At 45.4% G+C, this 22,163-nt stretch overlaps 1 protein-coding gene and 2 non-coding genes across 3 annotated transcripts in view; all 3 read right to left on the bottom strand.

The window, feature by feature from the left end:
- snx5 (sorting nexin 5) overlaps positions 1-22,163 on the bottom strand; it is a 67,936-nt gene that overhangs the window by 22,113 nt on the left and 23,660 nt on the right. Inside the window, exons 3-5 of the mRNA XM_073051548.1 lie at positions 6,868-6,978; positions 4,799-4,920; positions 1,356-1,479 (exon numbers count right to left, since the gene is read on the bottom strand). Coding sequence (XP_072907649.1) covers positions 1,356-1,479; positions 4,799-4,920; positions 6,868-6,978 — 357 coding nt within the window. The remainder of the gene's footprint in view (positions 1-1,355; positions 1,480-4,798; positions 4,921-6,867; positions 6,979-22,163) is intronic.
- LOC140731295 (U5 spliceosomal RNA) lies at positions 15,185-15,298 on the bottom strand. Its single transcript, XR_012099772.1, has one exon. It is a non-coding gene; the product is annotated as a U5 spliceosomal RNA (small nuclear RNA).
- Positions 18,751-18,864, bottom strand: LOC140731296 (U5 spliceosomal RNA). The gene has a single exon (XR_012099773.1). It is a non-coding gene; the product is annotated as a U5 spliceosomal RNA (small nuclear RNA).

The raw sequence follows: 22,163 nt of genomic DNA on the forward strand, positions 1-22,163 counted from the left end.
ATTTATAATATTTTTTGTGCATCGCACTGTACTGCTGTCAGAAAACAACAAATTCCACGACAGATCAGTGATAGTAAACCTGATTCTGAACCGATGGGCAGACTGCACTGGGATTGATTTGTTATTGTCACAGACGTAGAGATGGGCTTGTTTTGCATTCTGTTCCTACAAATCAATTCATTCCACAGTGCACTGGAGCAGCGTGAAGAGACGACTACAGAATGTAGAATAAAATGCAACAGGTACGGATGGAGTGAAGTTCAAGCAGACAATAGGGTGCAGGTCATAAAGGGGTTGATGGTGAGGTGTCAGGACAGCAGAAAGGGGTCATTGGCTGCAGTCTACCAACATGGCAGGATTTGTAACCGCTCAAGAGTGGCCACTTTATTAGACACAGGAGGTACCTGATGAAGTGACCATCGATTACAACTTCTAGGACAAAGAAGCTGGCAGGAAAACCCATTGCGGACATTACCCACTCAAACTGCCGTTTAAAGCTGGACTATTAAAACAAAACAAAACCCCACACCAGCTTCGAAGACTCTTACTCCTGTAGTTAATCTGATCAGCCATTCTAGTTAGGCCCCCAACACCCCCTTCGAACCATTACCCTCATCACCGCACTGTAAACATTTAAAAACACTTTTTATAAAGCTGTTTATACTGTAAATACATGCCAGTACTTGAACACATATCTGCACTTCTATTTATACAACACTTCATAACTGTTGAACGTTGTTGGTCAAGGCCTGACCAACGTACCACATCAAATAACTGATAGGCAAATGTAAGTGACAGATCTTATCCCGGGGAACCATTCAACATCAGAGGGGATGGGTGGAGTTGGGAGATGAGTAAACCCTCCCTTCATCCCTCCTCCGCCTGCCTATCCACAACTGGACCAGCTATACAGGAATCTGTGGCATCATTACAGCGCCTCCAAGTTCTAATACACATTCCCTGCGATGCTGATCCAGGACAAAATGAGGCAGTTATAGACCTCACATCTGTGATCCACTGCACCACAAGACATACGACCAGAATGTGGCCATTCAGTCCATCAAGTCTGCTCCATCATTCTATCATGGCTCAACCTCTTTATCCTGCCTTCTCTCCATAACCTTTGACACCCTGACTAATCAAGAACCTATAAACCTCTGCTTTAAATATACACTATGACTGGACCTCCACCGCCACCTGTGGCAATGAGTTCCACCCTCTGGCTGTGGAAATCCCTCATCTGTTCTAAAGGATGCCCTTCTGTTCTGCAGTTTAAATTCCTGAAGACCAGACTGACGGATCCCAATTAGCTTCCAGCCACGGGACGATTGAAGAAAGAAAAATTCCTTACTTACATCCTGATCGTATTCCAGAAAAACATGGAAATTATGGTCGTTGGTCAGCACAGGATGGCTTGCTAGTCGCTGGAGGAACACTTCATGGTTGGAGACAGTCTTCTTAAAGACAGCCAGATACTCCCTGATCAATGAGGCAAAAGACAGACATCTCAGGAGACATCGTACCACATTGCAGGAGCAATAAATACCATAACAGACAGCAGGCCAGGGAAATAAGCAAGCATTCATAACACAAAATATTAAATTCACCAAACCACTCTACTTTAAAAACAGACTGGCATTGCGTTCAGAAACTGCTGAAGTCTAGTGTTCAATAAATTCATTCGGCCAATACAATCTTGATCGTTTCTCTAGGCATTAATCTCACCCTGCCAACTCCCTCTGGGCAATAGTCTAACCCAGTGGTTCCCAAAGTGGGTGATATCAACCCCTGGGGGTGGTGGGAGTTTCTGAGGGGCGATAAGGAGGGTGGTGGTGGAGGAGAGGGCACTCAGTAGCAAGGGGGCAGTTGAGGGGATTACAGGCGTAATTTATGAAATGAATTACTTATTATAAGCACTTGATTCTCCGTGATTACAATGATCACATAGTCACCTCATCTCTTGCTAACTCACTAATCTCTTGGACTTTGCTCGAAGTCCACTAGGTTGTTGAAAAGTAAGGTGACAGTTCTGTATTTAGCATATCATGAGTAATGGGGAATGAAGAAATGGTGTTGTTATTTCTGTGCATTATTGTTTCTCACTACTGCAGTACAGTAGTAGCTAGTACGATTCCCGTACTCTTATCACACAGTGTAACAATCCCTATGAATTAGGGTATGGTATCAATGGAGTATAGTTCAGAATCTGCCCTTTCAAATGGTCTTGACTGGATTTCTCTGGGCCACAGCCCAACTGAGATATCTCTGCCCCACCTTATATACCTTCAGGCAGAGAGTCATGTTTCACCTGAGCTATGATGACGTCAGAACTTTTCTCTTTTATTGATCACAGCGCATGAGGTTGGACTTCAACAATAAGCGATTTGTTATTGGTTGCTTACCCATAACAAAAATGGCAGAAACAGATCAAATGAAAAAGTGTAGGCACTATAGTGTGGGGTATCTGCAGTACAGGTTTATACCAGCACCAAGCACCCAAAAGCAGCCAATTTGCCTGTTGTGTAGAAAAGTTCTTTCAAAAGAGGCAATAAAACCATCCAGGCTCCTTGAACATTTGAAGAGAATTCACTCTGATAAAGCAAACAAGAACTTGGCTTATCTTCTGTCACTTTGTGAAAACTTTCAGAAACAGAAAACACTTGAAAACGTGTTTGCCAGTGTTTCACAACAAAACAGTGGTGGCTTGCCTGCTTCATACAACATATCATTGCTAAATCCGGGAAGTCCCACCCAATTGAAGAACTGATTCTGCCAGCAGTAAGGGAGGTTCTGAGTACGGTTCAGACCAAACAATTAAAGCAATTCCACTCAGCAACAACTCTGTTCAAAGACAAATAGATGAAATGTCTGAGAATTTGGAAACACATTGTGCAACATAAGACAACAGAGTTGCTCTGTAGTTGAATGAGCCACTTTGCCAGGCAACAAATCTTTGCTTCTTGGCTATGCTTGCTTCAGAGAAGATGAAAACATGGTTCAAAAGTTGTAATTTGCAAGGGGACTAGAAACAGATGAAGTGAGTGTCAGTATTTTGGGTTTTTGAGCAATTTTTCAAAAAAAGGACATTCCACTCACCAACATTTTTTCTCGCTTGTGCAACAGATGGAGTACCATCAATGACAGGACGCCACCATGGGGTTAATACTTTCTTTTTAAAAAATGCCATACCTAACCTACTTTCCATTCCATTCAGACATCGTGTCGCAAAAACTACCTAAGTGATCGACTGCACTAATCTTAAGATACTGTTATCACAGCGGCAAAGAAAATCAAGTCCCATGCTCTCAATTCTCAACCAGCATTGTATTGAGACTAAGGAACAGTTTGAACCCTTGCTGTTTCACACACAGTCAGATGGCTTGCAAAAGGCCTGAGATTCTTTTATCCGCTCTTTGAAACTGATAACATTCTTTGGAGCCTCCAATGCTTCATTCAGTAATCAACTCAAGAATGTTAGGCATGACATTGTTTATTTTATAGAATTATCAGTTTAATGAAATCGATCTTCAATTGCAAGGAAATGATGTGAATCTTATCAAAGTCAAATCAGTCCTCGCCACATTTCTGTCCAAGTTAACCCTATTTAAATGCAACACTGGCTGTTGCAACCTTTTCAAATTTTCGAGCCTCTGAGTTGGGGAAGAAAGAAATACCAGATAATCAGCTTCAAGTACACTGTGCCCATCTGGGTGAGCTGCAAAAAGACATGTCAGGGAGATTTCAGGATCTTCTCTCGATCCAGATTGGGTAATAAATCCATTCCTGAACACTGTAATGAGGAATTAACAGGAAGAACAAACTATAGGAGCTGAAGCTAAAGTTAAAAAAAATGACATTAAGACTTTTGGCCGCAGAAAGATATTTCTAAATGCTACGCTTCACTGTAGAAAAAGGTCAAGATGTTTTTAATTGCCTTTACAACATCATAATTAGTGGAGCATGGTTTCTGTGCAATTGCCCAACTTTGTTTCCACTGCAATGAAACAACATGCAAATTACTGAACGTGGGGATCTGAGATTCCTTCTGAACGACATTCAGCCGGATGTGGAGAAGATGATATCACTTCACCAAGCCCATCCATTTCATTGAAAGGTGAAAAAGCAATGAAATAATGAATAGTTGGATAACTAATGCACGCTCTGAAAATTGATGATTTTTTAACTGTAATTAAATATTTAAAACAACAATTAAAATTAGATTTGAATTTTTTTTGCAAACTCACTGCTTTGAGTTTGCAGTTTCTATTTTCCTTTACTGTGTATCATAAATCAGAACTCTTTATAGTTATTATGTAATGGCCAGAAAGGGAGAGAGGTAATGTGGTCTGGGACCAAGGGGTCAGTAACCCGAAAATGTTTGGAAACCACTGGTCTAATCCCACCTCAACACTCCCTCTGGGCATTAGACTAAACCCTTCTACCCCCCACCCCAGGCATAAGTCTAATCCCTCCACATGGCCTCCCCCCAGGCATTAGTCCAACCCCTCCATACACCCCCCTGGCCATTTGTCTAACTGCTCCAGAGCCCTCTCCCTCCAGGCATCAGTTAACCCCTCCACACCCCTTCCTCCGGGCATTAGTCTAGCCCCTCCACAGCACCCCCCACCAACCATTAGTCTAATCCCTCGAGGAATTAGTTTCTCAACCCTTCAACCCTTCCTCCAGTTTCCTCAAGGATTCCTCCAGTTCCTCGAGGAATTAGTCTAACCCCTCAACCTCTCAGCAACTTTGCCTGATGCCACAAGAAATCAGTGGATGCAACCTCTGGTCAGCTTACGCCTCGAGCTCTTGCTTCATTTTACTGAACTCCTCCTTCGTCATGGATCCTTCCCCTTCTCCCAGCTTCTGCATCTTTTCCCTCGCAACGTCGAAGTCAGGCTTGGCAGGTGCCGAAGGAATCTACCATGGTGTCAGCAGAGAAAGGACAGGAGTCAACTCCAACAGAACTGTGGTCTCAGCACAGGCCACCTTTGTGTTTCATACCCGATCGGCCCAAGAACTACCGCCCTTCACATTATCCTCTTCGCTCTGCACATACTTACCCGAGGACAAGTCCTTCCCCAGACCCCCATTTCCTTTAACCAGTGGGTCCCCGCCTGACCATTAGCCAAGGTTGATGGGTCAGGTTGGGAACCCCTACTTAAACCAATGTCTTTAGCCAATGACTAAAACTTGCTTTCTCAAGGATAACCGAAGGCATGTGCCCATTTCAAAATGGATTGAAGGGAAGTCCTAAATCTGCTCCAGGTGGACCAGACCATCCAATATCCAATCACAACATGCTGACCTACCCTTTGAGTTGGGGAAATTAAGCACACATTCATAACAAAGTGCACCAAGACACTCAAATCTAGGGCAATGTTCTTCTTTAAAGAAAGTTAAAGTACATGCATGCCAGCATATAAATGCTTGAGATTAATATTCTTCAGAACAGAAAAACACAATAGAATCAATGAAAAACTGCACAGAGACTGATGAACAAAACTGGATGGCTTATTTCGGGAAAATGAGAACACGAGTACTGGAGTTCTTGAAAGTGAATCCATAGATTGTGGTCCAGTGTTGAAGTTATCCACTCTGGTTCAGGAGCCTGATGGCTGAAGGGTGATAACTGTTACTTAACCTGGTGGTGTGGGACCCCAGGCTCCTGTACTGCCTACCTGATGGTAGTTCGATAGTGGTGGTCAGATGCTCTGCCCACCTTCAGTTCCCTCACCCAGCTTAAGCCTCATCCAATCTTTACAGCTGAAGTTGGCCACCAGTTGTTCCAGAGGGGACCTTGGATTTCCTTCAGTGAGTGAAGAAATAGTTCCAATGTCACTCTTCGTATGCCCACATTCTCACTAGCATCAAACCCTTGTACCATTTTAGCTCAAAACTAACTTTCTGGAAAATCTCAAGTCAGGCTGCATCTAAGGAAGGAGGAGCAGAGAACTGTAAAGAGAGAAAAAGAGTTAAAGATGTCATACTGGAAACCCAGATCAAAGTTCTGGGGATTCAACCTCACAGAAAGTGCTTGACTGGTTGAGTATTTCCTCAACTTTCTGTCTTTGTTTTAGATTTCCAACACCTGCGTTTTATTTTTAATCTTCACTTCCAACTCCTCAATAAGAATTAACACAACCCACTAAACTCTAGAGCAGTGGTGGAGTTTGCAGAAGACGACACAATTAAATCCCAAACTGGTATCATTTCTATATCTGCAATATATACCCAGTCCAAAGGCACCATATCTCTGCCAAAACACAAAGTGGGGTTCCCTCACACTCCGGGCACCAGGAACATTTCATTTCCTGATTCATTGCGGCAATGTGGAGAGAGGACAAGTAAAGAAGAGGCTTACTAGGATTTCGGCTGGATTAGGTTGGACAGCTTGGGTTGTTTTCTCTGGAGTGGTGGAGACTTGAAATAAAACCACAGGTTGAAATGTCTAATAGCAGAGGGCAAGTTGAAAAGAGAGTTTTGTGTAAAAGTACACAAGGGTGGCATGAGGAGTGTGGCTAGAATGCACTACCAGAGTGGCAGTGGAGGCAAATACAATAGAGGCATTTAAGAGGCTGTTAGTCACGAGTATAGTATGCAGTGAATGGAGGGATACGGACATTGCGAAGGTAGAAGGGATTAGTTCAGTTCTGTGCCTAATTAGCGTGACAAAACATCGTGGTCCATGGGGCTGTTTGCGTGCTGTACTATTCTTATGTTCTAATTAAACCCCCCCCCCCATAACGTTGGGCACCTATTCACCAGCTGTAGTGAACCGCGTCTCAACTCCCAAACGCACAGATCCTCATGTACATTCGGTCGCGGAAATGGAGTGATGGACAGAAGCCGTTGGGAGCTACTCACAATAATCCCAGCGTATTCCTCATTCTCAACCAGGGCATCGTGCAGCCAGACAAAGTCCTCGTGCTGGCGGATCACTGAGAAGTCAGCTTTCTTGAAGGATGGCAAGGCGGTCTGTACAAGGAGAAGACGAGCATCAGTACTTCGCTCTGTGACACCGTCCACCCCCTCAGGTCTGACACACCCTGGGCTCTCAGCTCGATCCCAGCCCACTGGGTTTGGTGGGCATGTCTCCCTCTGACCACAGAATGGGAGATCAGAGCAGCAAAGAGAAAGTTCTGCAGAAATCCGTTAATCTGGCATGCTCTGGACAGATATTGTTATTAATATTCCATATTTAATTGAAATTAAAAACAGTAACATTCCACTGAACCCTGTACATTTAAAAGGAGTGCTGATAAGAAACCCATGTCTTTTAAAAAGAGCACAGGAACCTGGAGAATCGAGCCAACATCTAGTGAGCCAGATCTGGGACTTGAAAATGGAAGTACTGTGAATTTGTAACATTGCAAATATAACAACAGTTTACTCTGGAAAAGCAATAGTTTCCTACCATTAATTAAATAGCTTCCTACTGTAGTTTCCTATCACTGCAAATGCCTGAGAGGCCTAAAGCTCCAAAATAGTTCTGCAAAAAGCACCATTTCAATTGAACCCCAGGACCAACATACACACCTGCACCACCTATCCCGTGTAATATTCATGGGGCAACCTCAGGCCAAGCATCAGATACCACAGAAAGGCTGTAACATGCTCTGGAAGATCACTGTTATCCACACCACCCCAGGTCACTCAGAGGCAATAAGACCCAGAACAGCAACGTAATCACTTCTACAGTAATACCAAAGTTTAAATGAAAGTAAATTCATTATCAGAGTATCATATACTACCCTGAGATTCATTTCCTTGTGTACATTCACAGTAGGTACAATGAAACACAATAGAAACAATGAAAAACTACACACAACCTCGTGCAAAAGATGACAAACTGTGCAAATAAAAACAAATATTAATAATATTGAGAACATGAGTTGTATAGACTGTGAGAGTGAGTCCATAGATTGTGGAATCAGTTTCGAGTTGATGTGAGTGAAGTTATCCACACCAGTTCAGCAGCCTGATGGTTGAGGGGTGATAACTACTCCTGAACTTGGTGGTGTGGGACCTGAGGATCCTGTACCTCCTCCCTGATGGCAGCAGTGAGGAGACAGCGTAGGCTGGATGGTGGGGGCCCTTGATGATGGAAGCTGCTTCTCAGTCTAGTTTGTTCATTGTCATTCTACAGTGCACGAGTGTAAAGGAGAACAGGATAATTGTTACTCGGGATCTGATGCAGCAGCATAAAAAACAATAAGTAAATACAAAAGCAATTCTATAAAACACAATGTGCAAGTAACTGAAATTATGGGACCTGTATCATTACCGTTAGAATTTCAGGTGCCAGGAAACCAAGCTCATCTTCATTTACTTATACTAGCCAGCGAGCTGCACTGCTGTTCCACAAGGAGGCAAGACAGCAGCTATACTTCATTGGCTTGTCAACAAATACACTCAAAAGCTTCTACAGATGTACCATGGAGAGCATTCTGACAGGCTGCATCACCGTCTGGTGTGGGGGTGGGGGGTAGGCGACTCCACAGGACCAAAAGAAGCTGCAGAGGGTTGTAAATCCAGTCAGCTCCATCTTGGGTACTAGCATACCCAGTATATCTTCAGGGAGCGGTGTCTCGGAAAGGCAATGTCCATTGTTGAGGACCTCCATATGAAGGCACACACTCAGTGATTCAGGAACAGAATCTTCCCCTCTGCCATCCGATTCCTAAATGGACCCTTGGACACTGCCTCACTTTAAAAAAAAAATATATATATACAGCATTTCTGGTTTTTGCACATATTTTAATCTATTCAATATACGTAAACTGTAATTGATTTATTATTATTTTTATTTTATTATTTTTTCTCTGCTAGATTATGTATTACATTGAACTGCTGCTGCTAAGTTAACAAATTTCACGTCACGTGCCAGTGATAATAAACCTGATTCTGACTTGCCTGCCATAACTCCAATTCGTCACACAACTGAACTAACTCCGAGATGAGGAGAACAAAACATCTCCCCTTTGGTGTCTGGGTCTCTGGGGACATCACCAATCAGGGTCGACTGAGCTGCTGGGAAAGTATTATTCGGGTCACGTTCATGTAAGTGTTTAGATATTGTTATGTCCTTAGGCGGCCATTGACTCATCAGGCACCTCCCAGCTCTCGGTGTTGCACTGCGAGTATATGGGTGAGTGGTAGAATCCAGCCCAGACAGTGAGGAACACGGGATTAGTGGAAATTGGTCCTTAGTGGTTAGCATAGCTTCGGTGGGCTGCAACGCCTGCATCTGGGCTACAGGACCCCAGCACCTCCCCGACTTCCATTTCCCTGTACTCCTCAACCTACTCGTGTCAGAGACAGAGCACCACAGCACAGAAAAGGCCCTTTGGCCCCTCTTATTGTGCCTAGCTCCACTGACGTGCTTTTGGACCAGAGCCCTCTATATCCTTCCCATCCAAATACAGGTTTTCCCCGCTATTGAAGAAGCGATTACCAATAAGTTCTATGGGAAAAATTTTTGAGCGTTCGCAGTCCCAAAAAATAACCTAGCATATCATACCAAATAACACATAAAACCTAAAATAACACTAACATGTAGTAAAAGCAGGAATGATATGATAAATACACAGCCTATATAAAATAGAAATATTGTATCACAGTGTACTTTCACTTATCAAAATCTGGAAGACAGTGAGCTGAAATCAGCACTTACACGCAAGCACTCGTACAGGCCTACGCACACAACTGCCCGCACAAGGCTTCACAATCATGGTAGTCTTTCTTGGGGTAAACAAACGTATAAAGTGGGCGTCTTTTTTTTCGTAAAAGCAAAAATCCTCTTTGGTTAGCAAAATCAGGTACTAATGTAGGTCTTTTGTAACAGCGAGCTGTCGTAAAGTGAACGTTCGAAAAACGGGGGCCACCTGTACCTTTCCAAACTTCTCTTGAATGTTGCGATCAAACCCACGTGCGTCACTTCCACTGGCAGCTGGCTCCACTCTCTCCAGGTTTCTCATGTTCCCCTCAAACATTTCATCTTTCACCCTTAACCCATGACCTCTGCTTCCAGTCTCACCCAACCTCAGGGAAAAAGCCTGCTTGTATTCATCTCATCTACACCCATCACAATTTTATATACCTCTACCAAATCTCTCCTAAACTAAGGGCATAAAGTGTTCAGTCACTCCTCCCTCACCCATTCTTCCATCAAGCCCGGGTGCACAGGATGAAGGATCAAGCACTGAGGGTCAGGATCGACTCCAGGCCTCTGAAGCTGACAAGCCGAGGCATCAATGGCTGCCTGACCTCAGGGAAAGAGCTCTCAGCATAATGTGAAAGGAAAATGTGTTTAAAAATCAAATCTTGCCTCTGCCCACACCCAGAAGATGGCCTGGACCTGCAGGCAGTTGATGGGGAAAGTGTGGGGAATAAAACAAGACGTACGCTGGATTAACAGGTGCTCAATTTCCAGCACAGACTCAGTGGGCTGAAGGGCCTCTTTCTGACTCCAGAGATAAAGATTACCTTTATTTATCACATGGACAGTAAAACAGTGAAATGAGTTGTTTCAGCGACGATTGTGCTGGGCAGGGAGCAAGTGTCACCACACTTCCGGCACTGACATCGCATGCCCTCATCTCACTCACCCGTAACACCCTGGGAAGGGTTTCACTGCTCACGCGGTGGTCTTTCTGCATCACGTGATGCTTTCTGTGTTATGGTTAGAGATAACCAGTGCTTTGGAATGTGAGCTGGGTCCTGGGTCGGCAGGAGATGGAGAGAGACGACACTGTAGCAAACCGGTCGTAGGACTCGACCCGGTGGGGACCGTGATTCGATGGTGCCGGGGCCATCTGAGGATCGGTGGATGTGTGTGACTTTCGGAAGAGTTGAGCTCCAACCCGTGCCCGTTTGACTGTTTAATGGACCCTTTATGTTTTTTCCTTTCTTTACTTAAGATTCATAAATGGAATCCCTTTAATCGCATGCACCAAGTTGTACAGGGTAGCAAATTCCACACAGACCGGGGTTTGGGGTGGGAGGGCAGTCTCAATCTCATGGGTTTGGCGGGACCAGAGTGAGCATTCCCCAGACTTACACAGTCAAGGAAATCAGACAGTTTCATACATCTTTGGAATGTGGGAGCCAACCTGCAGAGCCATGGGGAGATAGGTACAAATTTCTTACAGAAAACGGCAGAAATGGAACCCTTATCACTGTAAAGTGATATGCTAATTGTCATGCAACCACGCCATTTTGGTAAAGTCATCTAAACTTTGCCATCAAAACAAAAACCCACTGTTACCCAAGTAGCTTATTCTCATCGAAACCACTAATCCTGCTCATCTTAGCAGTGGAATGGGGGATTCAGTACTTGCTTCCCAAATACAAAAAAAAATCATGTTTAGGATATATGGCTGGCCTTTTATATATCGGTGAGACCTGGCGCAGACTGGGAGACCGTTTCGCTGAACACCTACGCTCTGTCCGCCAGAGAAAGTAGGATCTCCCAGTGGCCACACATTTTAATTCCACGTCCCATTCCCATTCTGATATGTCTATCCATGGCCTCCTCTACTGTCAAGATGAAGCCACACTCAGGTTGGAGGAACAACACCTTATATACCAGCTGGGTAGCCTCCAACTTGATGGCATGAATATTGACTTCTCTAACTTCCGTTAATGACCCTCCTCCCCTTCTTACCCCATCCCTGATATATATTTTTCCCCTCCCTTTTTTCTCTCTGCCCATCACTCTGCTTGTTCTCCATCTCCCTCTGATGCTTCCCTCCCCCTTTCTTTCTCCTGAGGCCTCCCGTCCCATGATCTTTTCCCTTCTCCAGTTCTGTATCACTTTCGCCAATCATCTTTCCAGCTCTTAGCTTCACCCCACCCCCTCCAGTCTTCTCCTATCATTTTGCATTTTCCCCTCCCCTTCCTACTTTCAAATTTCCTACTATCTTTCCTTTCAGTTAGTCCTGACGAAGGGTCTCGGCCCAAAACGTCGACAGCACTTCTCCCTATAGATGCTGCCTGGCCTGCTGTGTTCCACCAGCATTTTGTGTGTGTTGCCATGTTTAGGAAGGTGTGGAGAAGGAGTAAGGACTGGAGAACTGTAACTGGTCTTTTTACAGAGCCACAACTGTTAAGAGGAAACAAACAATTGTGTGCATCTTTCTACACCTCCTCACATATTTGTGACGTCATTGGAATGAAGTTCAGATTCAAGCTTATTTATCACATCTACAATTAAACACTGAGATGCGTCACTTGCATTAAGAAACAACAAACCCGGGGTGTGCTGGGTGGGGTCCAACCGCATCACTGCACATTCCAGCATCAACAAGAGCACGCCCATAACGCTCGGCAGAACAACCCAGTCCTCACCTCCCACCCGGGGGGCTATCGGACCCTAGTCTTCCTGCCAGCTAAAGCTCCAACTCTGGAAAACACCGACAACTCGCTGACCCTGGGGCAGCCACCAGTCTTTGCTCATGCTGGTCTGTTGCCAGGACATCCCAGCCTTATCCATAGCTGTTGCTATCCTTCGAAGGTGGAGCAGAGACCAAAGTCGGATAACTCCAGCTCGGCCTCTAATTCCCCACGTTCGGGAGCTTTGTGAACTTCCAACAACCAAGAGACAAACACGAGGAAATCTGCAGATGCTGGAAATTCAACCAACACACACGAAATGTACGTAATTATACGTAATTCTCCAACATATTCCATCCAACGTATAATTCTCTAACTTCTGCCACCTCCAACAGGATCCCACTACCAAGCATATCTTTCCCTCCCCCCCCCCCACTTCTGCTTTCCGCAGGGATCGCTCCCTACGCGACTCCCTTGTCAACTCGTCCCCCCCCATCCCTTCCCACCGATCTCCCTCCTGGCACTTATCCTTGTAAACGGAACAAGTGCTACACCTGCCCTTACACTTCCTCCCTCACCACCATTCAGGGCCCCAGACAGTCCTTCCAGGTGAGGCGACACTTCACCTGTGAGTTGGCTGGTGTGGTATACTGCGTCCAGTGCTCCCGGTGTGGCCTTTTATATATTGGTGAGACCCGACGCAGACTGGGAGGCCGTTTCGCTGAACACCTACGCTCTGTCCGCCAGAGAAAGTAGGATCTCCCAGTGGCCACACATTTTAATTCCACGTCCCAGTCCCATTCTGATATGTCTATCTATGGCCTCCTCTACTGTCAAGATGAATCCACACTCAGGTTGGAGGAACAACACCTTATATACCGGCTGGGTAGCCTCCAACCTGATGGCATGAACACTGACTTCTCTAACTTCCGTTAATGCCCCTCCTCCCCTTCTTACCCCATTCCTGATAAAAAAAAATTTCCCCTCCTTTTTTCTCTCTCTGCCCATCTCCCTCTCCCTCTGGTGCTCCCGTCCCCCTTTCTTTCTCCCTAGGCCTCTTGTCCCATGATCCTTTCCCTTCTCTAGCTCTGTATCCCTTTTGCCAATCACCTTTCTGGCTCTAAGCTTCATCCCACCCCCTCCGGTCTTCTCCTATCATTTCGCATTTTCCCCTCCCCCTCCTACTTTCAAATTTCCTACTATCTTTCCTTTCAGTTAGTCCTGACGAAGGGCCTCGGCCTGAAACGTCATCAGTGCTTCTCCCTATAGATGCTGCCTGGCCTGCTGTGTTCCACCAGCATTTTGTGTGTTGCTTGAATAACCAAGAGACAACGGCTGTTACTTCTCCTCCAGGGATCGGGCTTTACACAGAGATCTCCTGATGCCCGTGAGGGGGGGCCAGGGTGCCACACTAGTAGTAGATCAGTCAGCTCTTCACAGCCATTCACTTTGCATATATCTAAATAGACTTTATCAACACTTGAGTTCTATTACCGCCGTTGTCTGTAAGAAATTAGTACCAATCTCCCCATGGCTCTGCGGGTTAACTCCCACATTCCAAAGACGTATGTTGGGTAACATACACAAAATGCTGCAGGCCAGGCAGCATCTATGGAAAAATGTACAGTTGGCATTTTGGGCCAAAACCCTTCGGCAGGACTGGTGGGAAAAAAAGTTGGAGCAGATTTAAAAGGTGGGGGGAGGGGAGAGAGAAACACACAGGTGAAACCAGGAGGGGGAGGAATGAAGTAAAGAGCTGGGAATAAATAAAAACAAAAAATGCTGGCAGAACTCAGCAGGCCAGACAGCATCTATGGGAGGAGGTAGTGACGACGTTTCGGGCCGAAACCCTTCATAAGGAAAGAGCTGGGAAGTTCATTGGTGATAGATACAGAAGACCCAGGAAGAAAGAAAAAGGGGGGGGGGGGGGGAGGAGCGCCAGAGGGAGGCGGTGGGTGGGCAAGGAGATAAGGTGAGAGAGGGAATAGGGAATCGTGAAGGGGGTTGAGGGCATTACTGAAAATTTGAGAAATCGATATTCATTTTTAAAAATTAAACAAAATATACTTTATTCCAAAATAAAATTATATACAATAACCATTCAAAGACTTTCAATTCTTTACAGTTGGTACCATCACTGTCTTTACATTTTCAAAGTTCTAATGTTTTGCCACCCACGTGGCACTCTGTTCTTTCATATTTACATTCAGGGGGTATACCCCCAACCCCCCCACCCCTCAACTCCCACGGGAGAAGGACCCTAGACTGTGGTCCTTCCCCACCGGGCCCTTGCGGTGGCTGCACCGAGTTGGAGTGCGTCCCTCAGCACGTACTCCTGCAGCCGAGAGTGTGCCAGTCGGCAGCATTCCCCCACGGACATCTCCGTGTGCTGGTAAACCATCAAGTTTCGGGCCGACCAAAGAGCGTCTTTGACTGAGTTGCTGATCTGCCAGCAACACCGGATGTCGGTCTCGGTGTGCGTCCCCGGGGTATTCATGCATCAGGTTGGAGGCTGCCCAAATGGAACATAAGGTGCTGTTTCTCCAACCTGAGTGTGATCTCATGACAGTGGAGGAGGCCGTGGATGGGCAAATGAGAATGGGAAGAGGAATTAAAATGGGAGATCCCACTTGTTCTGTGCTCGGCGGAAAGGTCTCCTAATCTCCACCGGGTCTCACCGTTATATACACCGGAGGCTGGTGTGACCGCAGACTCACAGGAGAGGAGTCGCCTTCTCTGGCAGGAGTATTTACGGCCCGGTATGGCAGTGAGGGATCACGTGAACGGGCAATAAACATTTGCGGGCATACGTCATCCAGAATATAGCATCTATTTTTGGTGAGAAACAAGCCCCGCTTGCGCAGGGCAACAAAAAATTGTCTAAGACTCTGAGTGTTCCTCTCCACGGAAATCTTTAGTAAAAGGCGAAAGATTTATTCGATCTGAAGAGAAACCAGAGTGAACTGACACCCAGCCTTCGCCATTCTCTCCCCACACACCCCCTACCCCTCCAAAGTAAATGCGACCCGCTACATTTGTCACCAGAATCACAACAGAGAAACATCGCTTTAACAAAACTTCTCAGAGCAGTAAAAGGTTTTTGTACAAACGCGAACAAACCAAAAGAGGAATTATTATTCTTGCGCATTGGCGCAAAGCATTCTGGTATGTAAATGAGGGGCGGGGCGAGCAGGCGCCGCCTGAACTTCACTGCTCCCCGTTCCCATCCGCTCGCCTCCCTCCGGTACTCCCCTTCCCTTCCTCCTCCCACGGCCTTCTGTCCTGTCCCATCAGATTGCCCCTTCTCCAGCCCTTTACCTTTCACCAACTTCCCCCCATCACCTCTCACCTTGCGTTTATTCTCCCCTCCCCCCTTCTAACTCTGACATCTTTTTCCCTCCACTCCTGCCGAAGGGTCTCGGCCCAAAACATTGACTGTACACTTTTCCACAGATGCTGCCTGTCCTGCTGAGTTCCTCCAGCGTTTTGTGTCTGTTGCTCGGGTTTCCAGCGTCTGCAGATTTTCTCTTGTTAGTGACTGAACTTCCAGTGGTTTTTTTCCCTAGTGTGTCGTATGTTATGGAGAACAAAACCAAGATCAGAACGTGATACTCAGGGGGAAAGTGCAGATACTGTAAATTAGATTTTTTTAAAAATCAAAATAAACTATATTTACATAGAACATAGAATAGTACAGCGCAGTACAGGCCCTTCGGCCCACAGTGTTGTGCTGATTCTTAAACCCTGCCTCCTATATAACTCCCAATCTTAAATTCCTCCATATACCTGTCTAGTAGTCTCTTAAATTTCACTAGTGTATCTGCCTCCCCCACTGACTCAGGCAGTGCATTCCATGCACCAACCACTCTGAGTGAAAAACCTTCCTTTAATATCCCCTTTGAACTTCACACCCCTTACCTTAAAGCCATGTCCTCTTGTATTTAGCAGAAGTGCCCTGGGGAAGAGGCGCTGGCTGTCCACTCTGTCTATTCCTCTTAATATCTTATACACCTCTATCATGTCTCCTCTCACCCTCCTTCTCTCCAAAGAGTAAAGCCCTAGCTCCCTTAATCTCTGATCATAATCCATACTCTCTAAACCAGGCAGCATCCTAGTAAATCTCCTCTGTACCCCTTTCCAATGCTTCCACATCCTTCTTATAGTGAGGCGACCAGAACTGGACACAGTACTCCAAGTATGGCCTAACAAGAGTTTTATAGAGCATTATATCGCGTCTCTTAAACTCTATCCCTCGACTTATGAAAGCTAGCACCCCATAAGCTTTCTTAACTACCCTATCTACCTGTGAGGCAACTTTCAGGGAACTGAGGACACGTACCCCCAGATCCCTCTGCTCCTCCACACTACCAAGTATCCTGCCATTTACTTTGTAAAAAACTCTGCCATTTTACTTTCTCTGGGTTGAACTCCATCTGCCACTTCTCAGCCCATTTCTGCATCCTATCAATGTCTCTCTGCAATCGACAATCCTCTACACTATCCACAACACCACCAACCTTTGTCGTCTGCAAACTTGTCAACCCACTCTTCTACCCCCACATCCAGGTCGTTAATAAAAATAACGAAAAGTAGAGGTCCCAGAACCAATCCTTGTGAGACACCACTAGTCACAACCCTCCAATCCAAATGTACTGTCTCCACCACGACCCTCTGCTTTCTGCAGGCAAGCCAATTCTGAATCCACCTGGCCAAACTTCCCTGAATAGAATGCCTTCTGACTTTCTGAATAAGTGGAATGAAAAATTTCATTTCATTTATAATAAAAATTACAAGAAAAAACTGTGCAATACCTTTTCATTGTTACATTCACAGTCAATGTGTTACAGAGTGTTCAATTCCATTCATTAAAACCAATAGGACTGTTGCCACTCATGTGATCCTCTGGGGTGTTTCACTATTACATTAATTGTGGGGCTTCCTCACTGACCTGGCCCCTCTCTTTCCTGTAGTGGATGAACCCTACACTGTCGTCCTCGTAGTGGCTGCACCAGGTTTCAACCGAATTGCTCAGCCCGTAGCCTGGAATGTGCCAGTCGGCAGCATTTCTCTTGGGCCTCCTTGACGTACTAGTGTAGGATTTTGTGAATAAAGCACACAAGATTAATTTTATGTGCTTTACAGAAGCCACGGCCCTTTACTTCCATTACCAATAAAGCAAAAGCAGTCACCTTACACTGACATCACTACATCAGATGCCGGCTCCTAAAGTAAACACAACTCAAAGACAGTGTTTGTGAATAATGTCCAACAGTTTATATGAACGGTATGTGTCACCCATTACACCAGCCCACACTCTCAGCCCAAAATGGGAAATGGTGGCAACACTCAGACCAGGTGCAAGCAGAGGCCATTTGGCCCCTCGTGCCTGACCCCCTTCAGTAAACTCATGGCTGCTCTGACCTGACCTCAGCTCTCTTTCCTTCTGGCTCGGCATAACCCTTCACACTCCTGGAGACCAAAACTCCATCGTTCAGCCTGGGATGCAGAGATTTTACCTGCAATATCTGCTGATCATCCACTTTCAGCAATCACATTCATCCTTTATCCCACCCTCCCTTACCCAGAATAAAAAATACAAGAATAAGCCACACAACCTCTTTCATTCTTACATGACACAGTTAATGCTTTCAGTAATGTTTTATTGTACACAGGAACTAGCTCCTCAATGTCCAGTGTCAGGAGGGCTTTAGACAGGGCACTGCCATGAAATACTTGCTTTGGCCACAGCAAGCTTCAATGTAACCCCTAAGACCATAAGACACAGGCAAAAACACGGCCATTTGACCCATCAAGTCTGCTCCATCATGGCTGATTATTTCCCCTCTCAACCCCATTCTCCTGCCTTCTCCCCATAAACTTTGACACTTTACCAATTCTTGAATCAATCAACTTTTGCTTTAAATATACCCAATGACTTGGTCTCCACATCCCATTGTAGTGATTTAGTGATTCTTCATCCTCTGGCTAAAGAAATTCCTTTTCATCTCTGTCCTAAAGGGACATCTTTGTATTCTGAGGCTATGTCCTCTAGTTCAAGTCCAGGTTGTGGAGACTCTCCATGATGAAGATTCTGAGATTTTCAATATCCGATAGGTTTCAATGAGAGTTCCACTCATTTAGAAGAATGACATCAACACTTCTCATCTGTTAATTCTTTCATCCCTAGGATAGTTCATGAACAGCTTGTCTTTTCTTTAAAAAGTGGTACCACGTCAGAAAGATTCGTTCAGTTCTTGCGCTGGAAGAACAACAAGCTTCGGGTAGACCCCAAAGTGTTTGGAGTGTCCACAACAGTCAAGACACCTCATTCCTCATCCATCCAACCTACTAAGGTTCAATTCCAATGAATGAAACGGCAAACGAAGATCCACTATCTATTTTTAGTTAGAAACAAGCCCCGCTTGCGCAGGGCAACAAAAAATTGTCTAAGACTCTGAGTGTTCCTCTCCACGGAAATCTTTAGTAAAAGGCGAAAGATTTATTCGATCTGAAGAGAAACCAGAGTGAACTGACACCCAGCCTTCGCCATTCTCTCCCCACACACCCCCTACCCCTCCAAAGTAAATGCGACCCGCTACATTTGTCACCAGAATCACAACAGAGAAACATCGCTTTAACAAAACTTCTCAGAGCAGTAAAAGGTTTTTGTACAAACGCGAACAAACCAAAAGAGGAATTATTATTCTTGCGCATTGGCGCAAAGCATTCTGGTATGTAAATGAGGGGCGGGGCGAGCAGGCGCCGCCTGAACTTCACTGCTCCCCGTTCCCATCCGCTCGCCTCCCTCCGGTACTCCCCTTCCCTTCCTCCTCCCACGGCCTTCTGTCCTGTCCCATCAGATTGCCCCTTCTCCAGCCCTTTACCTTTCACCAACTTCCCCCCATCACCTCTCACCTTGCGTTTATTCTCCCCTCCCCCCTTCTAACTCTGACATCTTTTTCCCTCCACTCCTGCCGAAGGGTCTCGGCCCGAAACATTGACTGTACACTTTTCCACAGATGCTGCCTGTCCTGCTGAGTTCCTCCAGCGTTTTGTGTCTGTTGCTCGGGTTTCCAGCGTCTGCAGATTTTCTCTTGTTAGTGACTGAACTTCCAGTGGTTTTTTTCCCTAGTGTGTCGTATGTTATGGAGAACAAAACCAAGATCAGAACGTGATACTCAGGGGGAAAGTGTAAATTAGAATCCTTTTGATCAAAATAAACTCCTTGTAATGAAAAATTACAAGCATACACGATGCAATACCTTTTCATTGTTACATTCACAGTCAATGTGTTACGGAGTGTTCAATTCCATTCATTAAAACCAATAGGACTGTTGCCACTCATGTGATCCTCTGGGCTGTTTCACTATTACATTAATTGTGGGGCTTCCTCACCGACCTGGCCCCTCTCTTTCCTGTAGTGGATGAACCCTACACTGTCGTCCTTCCTCGAACCCCTGCAGTGAGTTTCAGCGAGTCCCTCAGCCTGTAGCCTGGAATGTGCCAGTCAGCTGCCTTCCTATTGGGCCATCTTGACGTGCTAGTGTAGCATTTTGTGAATAAAACACCAGATTACTTTTATGTGCTTAACAAAAGCCATGGCCCAACAAAGCAAAAGCAGTCACCTTACACTGACGTCACTACATCAGATGCCGGCTCCTGAAGTGAACACAACTGAAAGACAGTGTTTGTGAATAATGTCCAACAGTTTATATGAACGGTATGTGTCACCCATTACACCAGCCCACACTCTCAGCCCAAAATGGGAAATGCTGGCAACACTCAGACCAGGTGCGAGCGGAGGCCATTTGGCCCCTCGTACCTAACCCCCTTCAGTAAACTCATGGCTGCTCTGACCTGACCTCAGATCCTCTTTCCTTCCTGCGGGGTTTAACCCTTCACTCTCCTACAGAACAAAACTCCATCGTTCAGCCTGGGATGCAGAGATTTTACCTGCAATATCTGCTGATCATCCACTTTCAGCAATCACATGCACCCTCTATACCCCCTCCCTTACCCATAATTAAAAATTACAAGAATAAGCCACATCTCTTTCATTCTTATGACACAGTTAATGCTTTCAGTAATGTTTTATTGTACACAGGAACTAGCTCCTCAATGTCCAGTGTCAGAAGGGCTTTAGACAGGGCACTGCCATGAAATACTTGCTTTGGCCACAGCAAGCTTCAATGTAACCCCTAAGACCATAAGATACAGGCAAAAACACGGCCATTTGACCCATCAAGTCTGCTCCATCATGGCTGATTATTTTCCCTCTCAACCCCATTCTCCTGCCTTCTTCCCATTAACTTTGACACTTTACCAATCAAGAACCTATCAGCTTTTGCTTTAAATATGCATAATGACTTGACCTCCACTGCCCTTTGTAGTACACCCTATCCTCGTTATATGCGTCTTCAGACAATACGGACTCACAGTTATGCGAGGAACCTATTTCTACCAACGTCTCCTTATATGCGTCCAAAACTGTTATGCGAGGAGCACTGCTTTCCCGCCAATACAAGTCAGGTGCACACTCCTCACAATCTCACTCCTGCCAGTCTCGCATTGGTTTTGGCAAGGTGTGGGTGTGCAATCTTGCGCTCTGAAACTTTTGCTGGTTTTACCTACGGTGCAGCGATTTTGTGCTTGAAATATTTAACTATGCCCCCTAAGCATCTGATGTCATGTCCTGGGCCATCAGCCGTGCGGCAGAGAACCGCTTTAACACTTGAAAAAAAGTTGGAGATTATCAGGTGAAGATAATACAGCTCTGGGGCGCTGCTGCTGGGAACAGAATCTTGCCTTTAAAGTTCTGTTGCTTGACAATGCGGCAGCCCATCCTAAGCATTTGGACAGTATTCATCCTCACATAACAGTGCGTTTCCTGCCGCCTAACACAACATCACTGATTCAACCACTCAACGGAGGTGTAATCCACATTCAAGGCATTTTTTTTTAAACGGCAAATTATCTCTCAGATGCTGCAAGCAACAGACGATTTTGAAAATCTCGGGATTTGCCAACGGTGAGGGATTGGTGGAAGTCGGAACACTTGGCACAAATGGCGAGGACATGGACCCAAGTTTAGAACGGAGTCAGCACTTCAGTTGTCCCCTGCCGTCAACCCTTCTTCCCTACAAGCAAATTTATGCTGAAAAACCAAGTGCTGCCAAGCAAACAACCCTCACCACTTTCTTCAAACCGGTGTCATCTCCGGCTGCCGGCAGTTCTGAGAGTCTTCCTTCACCCCTTGCTGTGCTTGATATGTTCCCGACAATCACAACCATCCACCTTATCCATGTAAAGCTGCCTGACACCACAACAACCACTCATCTCCCAGAGCGAACACACCTGCCACTATTGGTGAGTACTGTACACCCTAGTATGTTAACTTAATGATTTATTCCATTGAATAATACCTTAAGATGAAATATAATATGAATGTTGCCTTGTGGTACTGCTTTTGTGTCATATTGGTATGAAAATGTGAATAAATTACAGATAAAACATACTTAGGAAGCCCTCTGGAACGCATCCCTATTTTCTCCATTTAAATAATCATTCACATTATGCGTTGACTGCAAGGAACATATCCCCCACATATAACAAGGATAGGGTTAATGAATTCTTCAGATTCATCACCCTCTGGCTAAAGAAATTCCTTCTCCTCTCTGTTCTAAAGAGACATCCTTGTATTTTGTGGCTATGTCCTCTAGTTCAAGTCCAGGTCATGGAGACTCTCCATGACCTAGATTCTAGGCCTTTCAATATCTGATAGGTTTCAAAGAGATCCCCACTCATTCTTCTAAACTCCAGTGAGGACA

Source organism: Hemitrygon akajei, chromosome 7, assembly GCF_048418815.1.
Source record: "Hemitrygon akajei chromosome 7, sHemAka1.3, whole genome shotgun sequence".
Taxonomy (NCBI): domain Eukaryota; kingdom Metazoa; phylum Chordata; class Chondrichthyes; order Myliobatiformes; family Dasyatidae; genus Hemitrygon; species Hemitrygon akajei.